This window comes from Pseudorasbora parva, chromosome 4, assembly GCF_024679245.1.
Source record: "Pseudorasbora parva isolate DD20220531a chromosome 4, ASM2467924v1, whole genome shotgun sequence".
NCBI classification, from domain to species: Eukaryota; Metazoa; Chordata; class Actinopteri; order Cypriniformes; family Gobionidae; genus Pseudorasbora; species Pseudorasbora parva.
This window is the reverse complement of record NC_090175.1, coordinates 39175405-39193460: the sequence shown is the minus strand read 5'-3', so window position 1 is coordinate 39193460 and position 18056 is coordinate 39175405. Positions and strand designations below refer to the sequence as shown.

General features: G+C 38.2%; 1 protein-coding gene across 1 annotated transcript; it reads left to right on the top strand.

Annotated features, from left to right (window-relative positions):
- The first annotated feature begins 8429 nt into the window (after window positions 1-8429).
- On the top strand, window positions 8430-16871 carry anxa5b (annexin A5b). Its single transcript, XM_067442755.1, has 13 exons — window positions 8430-8545; window positions 8740-8775; window positions 11473-11557; window positions 11925-12019; window positions 12142-12255; window positions 12426-12516; window positions 12692-12771; window positions 13457-13507; window positions 14045-14138; window positions 14215-14310; window positions 15345-15403; window positions 15699-15821; window positions 15920-16871. The coding sequence occupies exons 2-13, from the start codon at window positions 8773-8775 to the stop codon at window positions 15980-15982; spliced, it is 954 nt and encodes a 317-aa protein (XP_067298856.1). The 5' UTR covers window positions 8430-8545; window positions 8740-8772; the 3' UTR covers window positions 15983-16871.
- Window positions 16872-18056: the final 1185 nt, after the last annotated feature.

The following is an 18056-nucleotide window of genomic DNA, read 5'->3' as shown; positions in this document are numbered from 1 at the left end:
CATTTACACAGACCAGAGGGGTGTCCGCCCAGATACACGTGCTATTTATGTACTACTGACATAAATATTTAGTCCGTTAGTGAAACTTTTCTATATATTTAGAGTGTCTGAAAAAGTCAAGGCCACACGGAAGAGAGAAAAACGTAAAAAGTTGGTTCAGATTCTCCAGAAATAGGTCGGTCCGATCCGCCATCGGCCGATTCTGGAAGCTACCAGTGTTTTTCAGCTCTGAGCTGAATCATTTGATTAATAACAGAAACCATAACATTTTACTGTTTATGTATTTCAAAACGTCGACAAAATATGTATTATGTGGACTTATTATGTGCACTTAATAAATATGTATTATGTGCACCGTTAGCTGTGTAAATCAGAACTAAAATAATATAATTTTTAAACTGATATTCATATACCATCAGCTTAACAGCCTATGACTTGCACTTTCTGGTATGTTTGATATGTCGATTTTAAGTGGGTTCCCTATCGAGAGGTTCCTCGTATTGCGTATGGGAAAAACTAATTTTCTCAGGAATATGAAGCAAAACTGTATTAATAAAGGTATCTATGTAAAGCGCAGTGCAGCTGCACAGCAATAGCCAGGCGCGAGGAGCGCTCTGATTGGCCGTGCCGCGGTAACTGCAGGAACCTATGGTGAGGCAGCTGAGAGGAACGAACCAATGGGGGCACTCCAGAGAGACCACCAAAAAGGGGCTTATATTTGGATACAGGAGGCTATATAAGACCCTGATTCGCCATAGGTGTCAGATTTTATCTCTTTCAGCGACACCAACGCTGACCTCTGGAATCAAGCAAACCGCCGTCGAAAAGCCTGCAGACCTGAGGATGCCGGATTCCCACCGGGTCTCCACCTTCAGCCACCTGCGTTCCAGCTGCGCCATCTGGCGTTAAATATCCTTTATTCTGTGTGTCTATGTTGTGTTGTGTGTGTGTGTGTGCGTGTTGCCGCTGCAAGGCCGCTTCAAAGAGCTTCCAGGCTTGTTCAATGCGAGGATTCTCTCGTTCCACCACACCGAATAAGCCCCGCGGAAAGACGGAGCTCTCCTCACTCTTCTCTCGCTCCGTCTCGCTGAAGAAGTACCGCGGAGAGACAATGTTAGAGGACATGAGCAAACTCGAGCCGAAGCTCTCTTCACTCTGCCGCCGCCGCGGCCCCTAATTTTTGCCGCCGCTGCAGAGTTTTCCTCACTCTTCTTCTTCTCTCGTTCTGTTGCGCTAAGAAGCGCCACGGACAGAGAATACTAGAGCAAATAAAAGAGTGTTACAAGCTAAGTGTTACAGCACAAGCAACCGGGTTAACAGGCCCCTATTACAAAGCGGCCTATTATAACCTCTGGCTTCACGAGCCCAGGCCTGGCAGGCCACTCCTGGTATATCAAATTGGGTGTTGGACATATAAAACAAGGTTACTCGCTACAGTTTTACTCGCAGACCCTCGTGATTCAAGCCGTGGTCGAGCCCTCAGTGAGAAGCAGTGTAAGTCACGTACTTCTCACTGAGGTGTTAAAACTGTTAAAGGAGAGAGCGATGGAAACAGTGCACCCGACGCTAGCGAGTCAGGTTTTTCATGTCGCTAATTCCTCGTCTAGAAAATGGATGGCGTTCTCAGGCCCATTTTTCAGACATCTAAACAAAGCCCTTATGACATGCTCGTTCAAGATGCTGACGGTAAAACAAATCCTAGCGCACATTCGCCCCGAGGATTGTTTTTTCACAATAGATCTGAAAAACGCATACTTTCACGTTCAGTCCCCCACTACAGGCCATTCTTGAGATTCGAGAGGCCTTCGAGGGGCAGGCTTATCAGTACAGTATCTTTTTTGGGTACTGTCATAGACTCAAGACTCATGAACAAGCAGCTTACGTCACAAAGAACCACCACGTCTTGGTAACGTACATAAAATTGTCAGGGCGGCCGTGATCAGACTCTCTTCACCGCATGGCTAAGTATCTCTCTTTGAAAATGCCAGCCAGTATTCTCTGTCCGCGGCGTTTCTGGAGTTTTCAAAGCTGCCATGTTCGTTGTGTTAATGTCCTTCCAACTCGCGCGCATGCATGTATCCAATGACGTGGCAAATTAAAATTCAATCTAGGCCTATTATTAAATCGATCCTCTGAGTTACGGATCGATCTTTAGAAATTATTATTAAAATCGATTCAGAATTGGTGAATCGATTTTTTCAACACAGCCCTAGTTATGAACACTATTTCGGAAGCTAGAGCCCCCGCTATCAGGCGGCTCTGCTTTGAAGTGGACAGTGGTTTTCTAATCAGTGTGCTGCGCGAAACATCGATGCGAAGTGGCAAAACTGCTCGCTTTCTCCAAGAGCTAATGGACGCGGGTCGTTCCCCCTCCACGGTCAAAGTTTATGTCGCCACCATAGCAGCTAACCTCGCTCAAATCGCGGGACATTCACTAGGGAAAAGTTATTTTATTGTATGTTTTCTTAAAGGGGCCAGGAGATTAAACCCGCCTCACCCTTCCTCAGTCCCTATTTGGACCTCGCCATGGTTTTAGAAGCAATGAAGGGTCCCCCCTCCTAACCACTTCAGACCACAAGCTTGAAGCATTTATCAATCAAAACCGCTTTTCTGCTGGCTTTGGCCTCGGATAAGCGAGTGGGTGGCTTACACGCACTCTCTATGAGCCCTTCCCGTCTTGAGTTCGGGTCCAACAACTTCTAGGTTGTGCTCAAACCGAGACATGGTTTTGTACCCAAAGTGCTATCAACCCTTTTCAGTGTGCAGGTCATTACACTGCTTCCTTTACCCATGTCTCAGAGAGAATAAGACGCAAACCTATTCTGCCCGGTCAGAGCATTGCTATTGTATCTAGAGTGCTCCGCCCCCTTCAGGCAGTCGGATCAGCTCTTTATTGCTTAGGTGGCTGCACTAAGGTTGTGCTGTCATGAAACAAGGACTCTCACACTGGATAGTGGATGCGATCTCACTAGCATAAAGGTAAATGGACTGCATTTACATAACGCTTTTATCCAAAGCGCTTTACATTTTTGCCTCACATTCACCCCTTCATACACCGACGGCGATGTCAGCCATGTAAGGCGCCATCCAGCTCGTCGGGAGCAGCTGGTTAGGTGTCTTGCTCATGGACACCTCGACACTTGGTCAGGTGGAACCGGGGATTGAACCACCAACCTTCTGGTTCTGGGCTTGGTCATGTGGCACTTCCATGGAAGATATATGTGCGGCGGCAGGCTGGGCCTCTCCGTCCACTTTTATCAGATTCTACAATTTGGAGATCCCAGCTTTTCAAGCAGTCCTTTTCTCCGTCTAAGGGCCCTTCTGCAGCCCTGGCAACACGATTGATTATATTGCGTTCCGCTTATACACAATCGTTCATAAGCACCATTACACTCTACCATAAATCCGACAATGTCCGGTCAAGTGTTCAAACGAACTGACTCTTCCGGTTCTTTCATTCCCCTTATGAAGCCCGCCTGTGTTGGTCTCTCAAGAGGTTTTTGACTTTCCCTCATTCAGTTGGGGATTTTGGGTCAGTCAGCACACACAGCGTTTTACATTGTGTTCCCATACGCAATACGAGGAACCTCTCGACAGGGAACGTACACGGTTACTTTCGTAACCTCAGTTCCCTGAGAGAGGGAACGAGTATTGCGTTCCGCGCTGTGTTCATGCTTCTCAGGCATCGCTTCAGTCGATTTTTAAAACCTTAATTAGATTACATTTTGAAATAATTGTATTCAGACTACAGTTACTTTTTTATTGCATGATTGCATGTTATTCTCACAGTGGCAGTCAAATATTCATAATTCATTTATTCTCTCTACTAGCCTAGGCTACTATTTATCTTTTAAATTTTCCTTTCTAAAAATACCTACTGCTTATATAGATTCAGAAATTCTTCCAGGTGTGTGGAAATGCACAGACCAGCCACTGGTCATGTCACATCACTAAGACCCACAGCATTTGATCACTGGGTTTAAACAAATAATTTCACTAGTATTTTCTCAACCTTTCAGCCTATCTCAACTCCTGATTAATTAATAATAATAATTATGTGTTACATTTATATAGCGCTTTTTAGGTTCCCAAAGAACTTTACATAGAAGGGGGAATCTCCCTAACCACCACCAATTTGCAGCATCCACCTGCATGATGCGACAGCACCCATGGGCAAATTTGGCCAGGATGCCGGGGTTACACCCCTACTCTTGTTCTGAAGGACCCTGGGATTTTTAATTATACCACAGAGAGTCAGGACCTTGGTTTATCTCTTTGACAGTAAAGTGTTCCCATCACTATACGGGGGTGTTAGGACCATAGACTATAAAAAAAAAAATATATATATATATATATATATTATATAAATATTATATAAAAATAATAATATATATATACACATATGGACGTAGTGTCAGTGATGTCACCCATAGGATTCTACACTCCCGGATAACTGACATTGGGCAAAGAGGCGGAATGTGGGTGGAGCTGAGTTGACGTGATGACTAACAGACAGCAGGCAAACGGCTTTCTACCTGTCACTCAAAGTGGCCAGGCCCTTAATTATGCAGAACTTTAAGGCTTTATATAATGTAAATGAAATATACATTATATTGTATGTAAATATACACTGATAAAAACAACTTGTAAGATTTACTTGATAAAATCTTTGTAACAATTTGCACTCAGTTTTTCTAAGTAAAATTTACTGCTGCGATATCAAGTACAACTTACTTGCCAATATCAAGTAAAATGTACTTAACTATGAATGTAACATTTGCAAAGACATTAAGTAAATGTTACTTAATTATATTTAACTTAGCATGTTGTATTTATTAAAAGTAATCAAGTAAATTTAATTTTAAAAGGAGCATAACTATTGTGAAAATTTTATAAATCTGTATTATTTACTCTTATGAAGTAATTAAGTAGATTTTATAATGTTTGTCCATTTGACATTTTGAATTACTTAGTTGAATTAATTTATATTACTCACTATTATTATGTAAATGTTGCTATTTTAAACCAAATAAATGTAATAATGTTCTCTGCATCAAATACATTTATCACAAATCACACATAAATACAATGAAGTTGAACAGTTTATTATGTCAAAATTTACAATTAACCATTAAATCAGTAATGTTCACTTCAACTGATTAAGTAGTTAAGGTACATTCATTATAATTTACAATAACTGTAGAATTAACCATGTATGGTTCAACTAAACACCAGCAGCCAACAGTGGCATAACTAACATTAAAGGGTTAGTTCAGCCAAATATGAAATGTATCACATTTGAGTCCAAAAATAACAAAAACTACGACTTTATTCAGCATTGTCTTCTCTTCCATGTTTGTGTTCAATCCTCAAATAAAGATTCAAACGGTGAAGAGAAGCCAATGCTGAATAAAGTCGTAGTTTTTGTTATTTTTGGACCCAAATGTATTTTGGATGCTTCAAGAGACTCTAATTAACCCACTGATGTCTCATATGGACTACTGTGATGATGTTTTTATTCCCTTTCTGGACATGGACAGTATAGTGTGCATACACTTGCATACGCTCTCGGACTAAATATAAAATATCTTAAACTGTGTGTTAAGATGAACGGAGGTCTTACGGGTGTGGAGCAACATTAGGGAGAGGAGTTAATGACAGACATTTCATTTTTGACTGAACTGAACTAACTTAACCCTTTAATGACGAGCACATGCATAGTCCAGCTGAAACAGAATGGTCACTTTTCCTTAATGCTCATTCATCGACTGGATCCTCTCGATCAGCTCCATGGACGAACATCTTAAGGATATGTTCAGCGGCAACACTCCGACTGTCCTCCTGCATACAGTTTGTAAGAAAGAAAGAACACAATTCCATTTAAGAAATAGAATTACATTTATAACATTACATTTTATTTTCATTAAAAAGGTGACCTGACCTTCATGTCGTTAGCTCACTAAAATAGAATTGCTGACATTCATGCACTTGTTGCTAACGTTATACATCAATGCTTATTTGGTATCAGAGTTCACCTGCCATCCAAACTTTCCTTCTTTAGTGCAGAGTGCAGACTAACTTATGCTTTGATATAATAATTGCTGTGAAATTTTCAGTGGATATAAAAACAACTAACTTAGACACTTTTAAAAAATGCTAACATTAGCTAGAGGACACACACACAGGCAGCCAGCACTTAATCACGGCCAGCTAACATTAAATTATTTTGAAGTTAACCAGACAGGGTGACTTTTTCTACAAGAACGTGGCTAACTACATTTAATCCCCTCTATCTTTGACTAAACACCAGTCTCAACTTTATAGAAGTGGATAATGCTTTAGCTTTAGCTACCGTTATTGTGATTAAAACTCACTTTTAGTCAATTTTAAACCGTAACATCTATGCAATAATCAAACCATCAAAACGAAGTACATCGTTATCACAAATCTAAAATAGAAAGGTCAGAACTTACCGAGAATAAGTCAGCCATGTAAAAGCGACATCCCAAACCGACCGTCTCTGCCTCTGAACCGGGATCTTTTTGAGCAACAACAAAAACGGCCGGGCAGATTCAAACACACTTTGCTTTTCAGATTAAAATTTACTTAGTATTTTTAGGTGAATGTGCTGTGACTATAAAACATTAAATACTATTTGTAAATATATAGTAAAATGTACTCTTTCTTCTCAGTTAATTTATTACATTAATAAATTGTGTAAATTTTACATAAGATATATAGTTCCAACTTAATCTTGATTTTACTATGTATAAATTACATGAATTAATGTAATAGATTTTACAATACCACAAAGTCATTTTTTTCAGTGTACATTATATACATTATATTATATCTGCCGCGAGTGTCGTCTAGCAACTCTCAATAAACTTCTAAGCTGTAAATGCCAAACTCTGGTTGGGCCAATCACATCGTGTATAGAGTCGGTGGGCGGGGCTTAACATAATGACGGCCGAGTTGCACTTCCTTGCTACAAATAAACACAGAAACTGGCGAATGGTGGTCTTTCAAATCAGCTTTGTCCGCGACTCTGGAAGACTTGGAGTTTAGCTTTTCTCTAAAAAAAGAACAAATAACAGCACTTAAGTCATTCTGAAGAAGGGAAGATGTGTTCTGAGTTTTGCCGACCGGATACGGCGAAAGTTTAATATGTCAACGAGCTCTGCTTCACCTTCGTTGCTCTTATTGGTTGTAGCGATATCCAATTGTGTGCACGCCGTGCAGAGGGAGTTTGAAAGACAACCGTTTATCCCGCCCCTCGGATTGAGCCCTGTCAATGCTGAGTTTCCAGACCAAACATCTTGATGTAGGTCTGGCTTGCCAGTATTGGCTTCAAGAGAAACTGGGGGAGGTTGCCACTTGGTTAGGAACCACACATACCACAGGGTGAGCACCCCCTCACTAACTGGCCTCACTAACACCTGTTCCAGCCCAAACCTAGCTTTCCCAGGAGGTCTCCCATCCAGGAACTGACCAGACTCAGCTTCAGTGTGAAACCAGTCTTGGGCTACAGGGTGAAATGCCTGCACATTCATTTTTAATATTAAAAATGACCACATAAAGCTTACTGACATTAAAGGCCACTTTAATGATACATTTGTGTCCTTTTTCAAGCTTGAAAATTCCAGTTCCCCCTTTTCTGTAATTGCATGTAAAAAGGGAAATTACATTATTGAAAATTGCCTATCAAAATAGTGATTTTGGCACTAGTAGGCCTACCCTTTAAAAAAAAAAAAAAACGTAATCAAAGATAATACATTTAAAAAACATGAACAATGATGTTATTCGAGCAATAAAAGTTTCCAGGTGAATTAACAGTATGCATGTGCACATTGCACTGTAATTACAGACAATGTCATCTAACGTGATGTTAAAAAAAAGAGGAAGGTTTTTTAACTGCTACAAAGGGGACGTATGATTTAATTCCTTGCCAAGTCCTTCTAGAACACAATGAAGTTGCAGTTGTGTTTGGGCTTGAAATTTGATCTTGTAGGCCTATGCATCTATCCATGTGGAAATCAACAATTGGTTGCTTTCCAGTGTTAGATTAGTGTAACGTGACACCCATCTCTGTGTGTTTGATTAGTCTTAATATGTTGCTTGGCAAACAGTTTTTCTCTGTTTGCCTTATTTGACAGTGACAGCACCTGGAAGTTTGTTGACCAAAAAGGGTGGGGAAACGTCACATCATCAAATTTCACAGACCTCTCCTGTCCTGGATGGCAAAAGTTTATAATTTCAACACAGTCTGAACGTTTACATTCGCTATGTGTTCTTCTGTGATGCCTGATGTTCCAAAAGTGATTCATCGCTTTCGTGTGCACGGATATGCTGAAATATATGAAGAAAGCTAAAACACCACTACCCATAAGTCACAGCGATTGGGTTATTTGCCAGGGTGTGGCTCAACCAGTCTGTGGGCTCAACACATCGTAGTCAAATTTAATCCTCCTACTTCTTCATTCCTCATTATTCTGCTTCGTTCTCTACTGCAGTCATCTGCTTTTAAACAGAAACTCTTCTTTCGGTAAGTGTGACAACGGAATTTAAAAATTAGTCCTTAAACTTTTAGGATTTCTAGAGTGCACACCTGTCTGCCAACATATTCAACATCTTTCCCTTCTTAACCTGCTTTTAAATATTTTATAATGCCATTATGCGTTTGGGAATATGCTCATGTAAATGTTTATTAATTAACTATTTTGTCGTTTATTTCTTCAGCTTCGAACACTTTGAATTACGCGAATCTCAAACATGGTAAGTTCTTTTCATTGCTGTAATAAAAGTCTATAGCATTTGTAGGCTATTAAGTTTCAACTTGTTTCTGAAGAATCAATCTTCTGTTGACAATAGTATAAACTTCCGACAGTGTCGACGCCCATCACAGCTGCGTATAAAAACCATCTCTAAAGAGGCTCGAGATCCGTATGAGTCAAATTGCTCGGGTAGCCTATTGCATAAAGCACAACCTCTAATGTAAGAAAGAAACATACTTGTAAATGAAAGCAACTAGACTCTTTGCGTGGGCTACGACCCGCGGGCGTTCCTGTTTTCTTCTCAGTGTCTCCACTTTTCCTCTCCTCGTTTCCCTTCAGTTGAGTTAACTGACAGATAGTTTCCGACAACGTGGAGCATAATATCACATAAAGTCAGTAATGTAATATTTAGATTCTATGTTGTTATTTTGGTGTTTGAACGTCGTAGGCTACTTACCTTACACTATAACCAGGGCACTGAATGATACCAGATGTGCACACAGAAGAGCAGCTTTTATTTTCAGCTGTTAAAAGGTTGTTGGAAAACACTAGGGAACTAGTTCCTGTAGGTAAATGAGTATTGTTTTTGTTTCCATATATTTGGATATCAAATGTGTTTGTTAACTCTATTGTATGGAGAGAGGCTGAGTAAACATAGCTACTGGGACCAAAAAAGGCCAAAGAACTGAAAAAAAGAAGCAAAATTTTTGTTTAAGAAATTGGATTAATCTGTTCAACAATTTAAGAACATAAAGCTATAGTTTGGTGCTCAATGTAATATAAGTTTAATAAAAAATTAGTGCCCTTTCCATTTAACCCTTCAGTGAATGTAATCTAGGGAATGGTTTTATTCTGAATTTCAGATCAATCAATTCAATTGTCGCCGGTGTCATATGGAATCTCATGGTGTTTACAAATAAATATATTTTGCACACCACTTATTTATAGATGCAGTATCCATTATGTAAAATTAAAATCAGTTATCATCATGGTTCTGAAATGAAAAATATCAGCACCACATAAATTAAAGGTTGCTATCCTATGTCTCAAGTTCTTCCTTTAATGCTTGTTTTGCACATAATAAATCTGTAACACATGATGTTGTTATCACACACCATTAGGAATCTCTTGTTTGGAGCTGTATTTTGGATGACTAGCGGATGACTCTGGCACTCACATTCTTAGATTACCGAAAGCATTCAGGCCTGCTTTATTCAACACATTCCTGAAGGCTGAGAAATTAACAATATGGCTTGAGATGAACAATACATATCCTCTCCAAAACAATAAAATGTAATTTTGCTTATCTAATTAAAAAAGCTGTGAGTAGCAATTGGCAAGACTTATAGAAACAGTTGTGTGGCAGCAGATTTAGACTTAGCCAGTTAAACACAATAAGCATGTTCGCATTGCTTATTGAACAATTACTGGGGACATAACTGCTTTTGACCTTATATCATAGCCTTCGTGCATTCATGATGGCTGCGTCCAAAATCGCAGACATCTTTATAATAACAAATAACTTTACGCCCACTAAAAGGTATGTTATATGAAATATGAATATGAATGTAATATGGATGGATTCATCATGTAATCATCATCATGTGACCTACAGTGACAGTTGAGTTGCTTCACTCCCATTAACAAATCCTCATGTGTCCAGAAAACATAATATTCCTCAAAGAATCCTAAAAAAAGGTTTTACACAACTGTTTTTAACACAAGGATCAGGATTTCTGAAGGATCATGTGACACTGAAAACTGTAATGAGTTATGATGCTGAAAATTCAGCTTTGCATCACAGAAATACATTTCATTTTTAAATATATTAAAATACAAAACAGATATTTCACAATATTACTGTTTTTTGTGTTTTTGTATTTTTTATAAAATAAATGCAACCCTGGTGAGCATAAGAAACTTCTTCTTAAAAAGTCTTACCGATCAAACATTGTTAAATTACATTTTGTCTTGTAGGATTAAATGGGAGTAAAACAAAAGCTACATTGAAGCAAAGCCATTGAAGATTGATTTGCAGTATATTTTGAGTTTCCGCAGATAGTGAGGTTTAGATAAAGGCTATAGAGTGTAATTGTGTGTCCTGTTTTGTCAGTAGTATGGTTGTCACCCAGGGGGCTTAACTGAGATCTAAACAAATCAGTGTGCTTGCGTCTGTGCTTGTATCTTTTCCTGTGACTCCTTTGATCCACAAACAGACACGGATGGAGTGTGGTCTGCTTTCAAGTTTCACTTATGTGAACGATTAAAAAATTGTGATTTTTAACCAAAAGATCACATGATCAGCAAAATCTTTGTTTACATCAGTTGATGTTTAAAGACCTTTTCTGGAATCTTGCATAACCTTCTCAGTTTGAGTGGGCAATAACATCTGTTTAATAATACAGCTCTAAAGCAATGTTAAATTAATTTACATACCGTGGTACTGTATGAATCATTTGTATGTCCACGTCCATTCCCCTCCCTCCCCCACACACATCCTCGTAGACGATTTGTGGTAGTCGTTCAAAGTTTCCATGTGGAAAACTACTGCATGTAAAAGTTAAATGCACAGCTTCTTAAAGAGACAGGCCTTCGGCTGCAGAGGAAATATGGGTGTGTTCGTGATTCATAGATTACTGAAGTGAAGTATGTACATACTACAGAAAACAGGACATGAAACTAAAATGTTGTGTCTTAGGCTGGCAGAGGAACAGTGAAGCCCCAAAGTGGATTCAATGCTAATAATGATGCTGAGGTTCTCTACAAGGCCATGAAAGGAATCGGTGAGTTTGACTAACATATTAAATGCTAATTTGACGCATTAAATATGCGAGTACACCTTCAAATGAATGACTATAATACAATAAAATGATTATATCTACAGTACTAGTATAACTGCAAACTAGAATCTGTAATGCTGTAAAAGAGGAAAGCATTACTATTATTATTTTCAAAATCATCAAGGCTGTGTATGGATGTATTTGTATTTAGACATTAATATACATTCTGCTTGTTTAATCGGTTTATTTGTTTCTCATAAATGAATAATCAGAGCGTGTTGCGTAAGAGATGGGTATCAGTCTTCTTGTAATGTCGAAGAAAAAAGTAATGGTAGTCAACATTATTATTAATATTATTTTTGGTACTCAGGTACCGATGAGGATGCTATTGTCAAGCTGGTGACAGCACGCAGTAATGCACAGCGCCAAGAAATCAAAGCTGCGTTCAAAACCCTGCATGGAAAGGTAACATCAGCATAAACTGTTAATATAGCACCGACATCTTACAGTGTTTTATCTGAATGTATGCTATAGTTATACCATATGCTATATACATGCATTTCTTCTTTCTCTCCGTCTTTGTTCAGGATTTGGTGGATGATTTGAAGTCTGAGCTCACTGGGAAGTTTGAGTCTCTGATTGTAGCTCTGATGACTCCTCCCATCAAGTTTGATGTCACATGTCTGCAGAATGCTATTAAGGTACTTGTAAATGAATATAGGGAGGTCAATAAAAAAAAACTTTTTTCTTAAGAAAACTAGTATTCATGATTGTTGAATTTAACATTTAACAACCATAAACTGTTATATAAATGTAATTATATTTTATAGCGATCATTGAATATCTGTACATTTTATTTTTGTTGTTTTAGGGAGCGGGCACAGATGAGAACGTGTTGATTGAGATCTTGGCATCTAGATCAGCCAATGAAATCAACGAGATCAAAAATTTATACAAACAAGGTAACTGTTTGTGTGGGTTATGTATTATAAGTCTTTGATTTTTGTCTTCTTAGCTATTTATACTTGTATTACATAATATTTTATTATTAATAATTGATACTTGCCAGCAATATGTGCAGTTTGTTGAATGCCGGTCTCTTTAGTGTTGATGATCTGTCTTGTATGTGTATTATAGAGCAAAAACAAGACCTGGAGAAAGATGTGACTGGTGACACTGGAGGTCATTTCCAGAGGATGCTGGTTGTTTTGCTACAAGTACGATCTAATAAAAATCCCTACAAAAAATGAAAACACAAAATTTCATTTGACAATAATGTATCTGGAAATGTAAATAATTAAAGGTGCACTATGTAGGATTTTTGCAGTAAAATATCCACACACAAAAACACCTGGCCAGTGTTATATATTTATTATATATTTTTTTTCAGTGGAGTTCTTACAATGTTTCCAACTATTTGTAAATTGTCAATTGGACAATTATTAATTGTCAATTGCGTCATATCTGCGTTACCCTAGGTTTCCGCTTGAATTCTGTCGAAACGCTTTACTCTTAGCAGTGTGCAACAAGTATCAAAGAGGCAAAATTCATGGGAGGAGAGTATTTGAATTAATCATGCATGGTTATTTACTAAGGTTTATGCTCATCAATTTACTGGTGTTTGTGCTATTATTTACAAACCAAAAAGAATAGAATGGATAGATTGTGCTGGTAATTATGGAAATGATCCAGCTGTATCTGTGTTCTTTAATTTGCGCGTCATCAGTAGATCACACGCAGAACTCAAATCTGAGTTTTTCTGAAATTGCACTGTCACGCTAATTTAGTAAATCTGGCCCTAAGTGTGGTTTTGTCATGTGGCTGTTTTGTAATCTATCCCTTTAAGTGTGGTTGTTTTGTCATTACAATTCATTTATTTGATACTAAATGATTTATCCATAGGCCAGCAGACAGCAGAGTATACAAGAGGAGCTCATCCAAAGTGATGCTCAGGTAAGTTTTGTTGGCAAGTTCAGTGCAACTAAGAGTATGTTTGCATGACACAATGTACCAAAAACGGAACAGTGTTTCCTTTGCTTTTGTTGTGTAGAGACGACAACATTGTCAAAATTATCCCCATCACAAATATCTTCGAAAACAACTAAAAACGTTGTTGTGCATGACAGGCCAGTAGTTGGCGATGTCACTTTGTAAAGAAACATTATGGACGGAACACGTTATATGCATGCTCACGACATCAGAAAACACATTTGCGTTTTTGTTTTGTTTACATGGAGACTGTTTGTTTGCACTTTGAAACCTAATTTCATAAGCTTGCATTTTTAGGCTGCCAAAATGCTGTTGCTGTGTAAACTAACGGCCAAAACGCATACAAAATTGTGTTTTTAGTTGAAAATGGTTTAGTGTAAAACTAAACGAAATATTTGCAAATAGCTGTTCAAAACGTGTGCAAACAAATGCTGTCATCTAGTGCTTGTAGTGTGTAATATCAGTTTTTCAGTCAAGAAGTTAAAAACTGTTCGTGTGTAGGCTCTGTTTGCCGCAGGAGAGAAGAAATTTGGAACTGATGAAGGCCAGTTCATCACTATACTGGGGAACCGTAGTAGTGCACACCTTAGGAAAGGTTAGTTCAACACATTTAGTTAATAATGTTGTTATTTTTGCTTTTGTATATTCATTAATTTGCTGTTAATCTGCAGTGTTTGAGGAGTATAGAAAACTCTCAGGGTATGAGATTGAGGAGAGCATCCAGAGAGAGACCTCAGGAACCCTTGAAGAAGTACTGCTGGCTGTGGGTAAGACACACACACACACACACACTTTTTCTCACACATATAGGTCTAAATTAAGTTCTTATTAACAAGTGCAAAATAGCATTTTCCTTATTATATAATTTTATTATAGAGGATAAGTTAAAAAGTCTGGGTAGGGGCCATGCCTTATAGCTTGTCTATAAAAATCATATTAAGGGACAGAATTTTTTCTATAATTTTAAAGGGTTAGTTCACCCAAAAATGAAAATTATTTCATTAATTACTCACCGTCATGTCGTTGGACAGCTGTAAAACCTTCATTCATCTTCGGAACACAAATGAAGATATTTTTGTTGAAAGCTGATGGCTGAGAAAGGCTTCAGATAGGCCTCCATTGGCATTTAGTACATTTCCACTCACAAGACCCATAAAGGCACTAAAGACTTCATTACAAAGTCCATCTCACTACAGTGGCTGTACAATAATTTTACAATGCGACGAAAATAGTTTTTGTTCACAAAAAAAAAAAAATAATGACTTTATTCGCCAAGTAATTTTTTTCTGTGTAGGTCTTGGATGTGAACTCATGCGATAGCGGCACTCCTCTTCGCTTCCGGGTCATATATCTGAACCATAGATCTGAACGGCGGAGCTGCGTCATTTTCTCGCGCATACGTCGAGTTCACGTCAATAACTTTTCGGATAAAGTCGTTATTTAGTTTTTGTGCGCATTGTAAAATTATTCTACAGCCACTGTAGTGAGATGGATTTTGTGATGAAGTCTTTAGTGCCTTCATGGGTCTTGTGAGTGAGTCAGTAGAAATGTACTGAATGCCAATGGAGGCATCTGAAGCCTTTCTCAGCCATCAGCTTTCAACAAAAATATCTTCATTTGTGTTCCGAAGATGAACAAAGGTCTTACGGGTGTCCAACGACATGAGGGTGAGTAATTAATTAAATAATTTTCATTTTTGGGTTAACTTACCCTTTAAGAATCACCCATATACAGCACTCATGTGGGATTTGCTTTCTGTGTGGCTGTTTTGTGTCTTACAATCTCATCTGTGTGTCATTAGTGAAGTGTGCCCGCAGTGTACCGGGGTATTTTGCGGAGAGACTTTACAAAGCCATGAAAGTGAGTCTGTGTTTCAGTATTTGTGAATAATAAAAGCAATTCTGTTCTGCAACACAACTTACATCTGGGTTTATATTTATCTCTGATAATACTGTCTATTTTTTTTTAAAGTTTATTTAGAATTATTTTAGTACATTAAGTTAAACTAAATGAAAAATGTCGTTTTGACAACAAGCTGAACTTTTTTTTTTTTTTTTTTAAAGGTATCAATTGTTTTATGGTTTTAGTTTTAGTAACTACAATGACCTTGTGAAAAAAACTTGCCTGTTACTGTAATTCTGTTTTCATCCTGCAGGGGGCAGGCACCGATGACCAAACATTGATCAGGATCATGGCTTCCCGCAGTGAGGTTGACATGTTGGATATACGCGCTGAATTCCGCAAGAAGTTTGCAACCTCTCTGCACAAAATGATTAATGTATGCTCATGTATATTGGTGTACACCTTATAACATTTTGTTGTTCACCCAGATCACTGAACCTTAAACTTTAAACTCATCTTTTTCTGTTACTGCAGGGTGATACCGCAGGTGACTACCGTAAAGCCCTTCTGCTGCTGTGTGGCGGTGATGATGCATAATCCCTGCCGCCCTCTCTGCCTGGGTCAGATCCCATGACTCCCATCTTAAGGGCAGCTCTTTGGGACGGGACTTTAGCCTCATTCTGAACCCGATTCAGGACAAATCCCAAAAACATGACACTCCAAATCAATAGAAGGATCTCTTGTCCAACTGTGAAGATGCTCTGCATAGCACAGAATTCAAATGAGTGAATTTTGGCATTCATATTTCCTAAAATGTAGAGTAAAAATAATTTTAGTAGAAGCTAAAAAATATGAAACCACTTCTCTTTAGCATAATCAAAGAAAAATTTATAAAAAACCTTTTCTCTGATTGATTTGGCCTCAACTTAAAGTCTGTTACAGAAAAAGAAAGTTCTACTCCTTTCTTTTGAAAGATGAAAATGCAAGCCTTATAACGTCTATTATGAAAATGTCTATTAACCCAAGCACTATTATAAAGAAGACCAAAGATTCAGGTATACTCAATGAAGTAATATTTTATATGTATTCAACCATTTTTCACTTATTTATTGTTTGTATGCTCACTAACTATCTTGACATTTCCATTTAAAGCAATATAGTATAGTAATATGTCTCATAATTGGCATTATTAGCAAGTTTATGCTTTTTGTGTCCGAGTATGTTTTAAACTAGATGTATGGTAGTGAAAGGAAAGGTTCACTGAGAGGTTTATTTCATCAATGTACCACTTTTAGTTTAAACATCTTGCCAGTGATTCGCACAGTGATATAAAATTACCCACAGCAAATGAATATTTGCACACAGTTTGTCCTCTCTAAGGTTATTAATGATCATTAAAAGCTTAAGAAAATGGTGCTAGTACTAAAATGTTTTAATATTTCATTGCCATAATGTTCATAATAAACACTCATGCAATAAAAGCAAACGTGTGTGTGTGTGTTGGGGGGGGGGCTGAACTGGGGGTTTTGGTTCTCAAATAATTTACACAATATGACCTACTAAAAAAGTGACGTTTTTTGATGTATTACACTTAACAACAATCAACAAAAAAGATGTAAAATCTGTAACAGATAAACAAAATTTACTATTTGAAAGGTGCATCACCCCTGTAACAGTTTTTAATATGTTTTTCACTTCGTGTAGAATTCTGGTACAACTATCATTTTTTGAACTGAAAGAAGCAGGTATTAAAGGTATTAAAAGCCTGGTGTGTTTGTAACATTTGGCTAGAGAGGAGCAATTAATTGACTGATAGACAACTACTCTGTAAGTGTTTGTAACTTTTCTCATTTGATTGTTTGTTCATTTGTTGTTGAATAAGTGTGTCTGTGTAGTGCAGTGGTGTGTATTATTAGTTTTGGTGTGTGTGGGAGTTAGCATTTGTTGAGTTAGCATTTGTTTGGTCATTGGGAGTGAGTTTGTTGGGGGCGTTCCCAGCTGCTTTCAATAACGATACTCAGGTTAGTATAAATAGCGTGATAGTCCGCGGAAGCGGCAGTGTGAAGCCCTCCTCGTGTGAAGACCAACGAGTGTAAAGACTTCGACTCTTCCCCGTGCAAGACCAACGAGTGTAAAGACTTCAACTCTTCCCCGTGCAAGACCAACGAGTGTAAAGACTTCAACTCTTCCCTGTGCAAGACCAACGAGTGTAAAGACTTCGACTCTTCCCCGTGCAAGACCAACGAGTGTAAAGACTTCAACTCTTCCCCGTGCAAGACCAACGAGTGTAAAGACTTCAACTCTTCCCTGTGCAAGACCAACGAGTGTAAAGACTTCAACTCTTCCCCGTGCAAGACCAACGAGTGTAAAGACTTCAACTCTTCCCTGTGCAAGACCAACGAGTGTAAAGACTTCAACTCTTCCCTGTGCAACTCCGCCCGAGCAAGGCCCCCGGCAAGGCACTTGAGTATCATCTTCCTTTCATTATTTGTGTTTGGTTCTTTTCTAATTCCTATCTGGCCTTTTCTCTGATCTGTATTCACCATGTGCTTTCAAATCTCAACTATTACTACTAGCACTCGTAAATCACGCTCTGTACACACGAGACGCCGCAATCCCAATAATTTGCGCTATATCCTAACATCCTCTGCTACTTTACTCTCTATTCCAA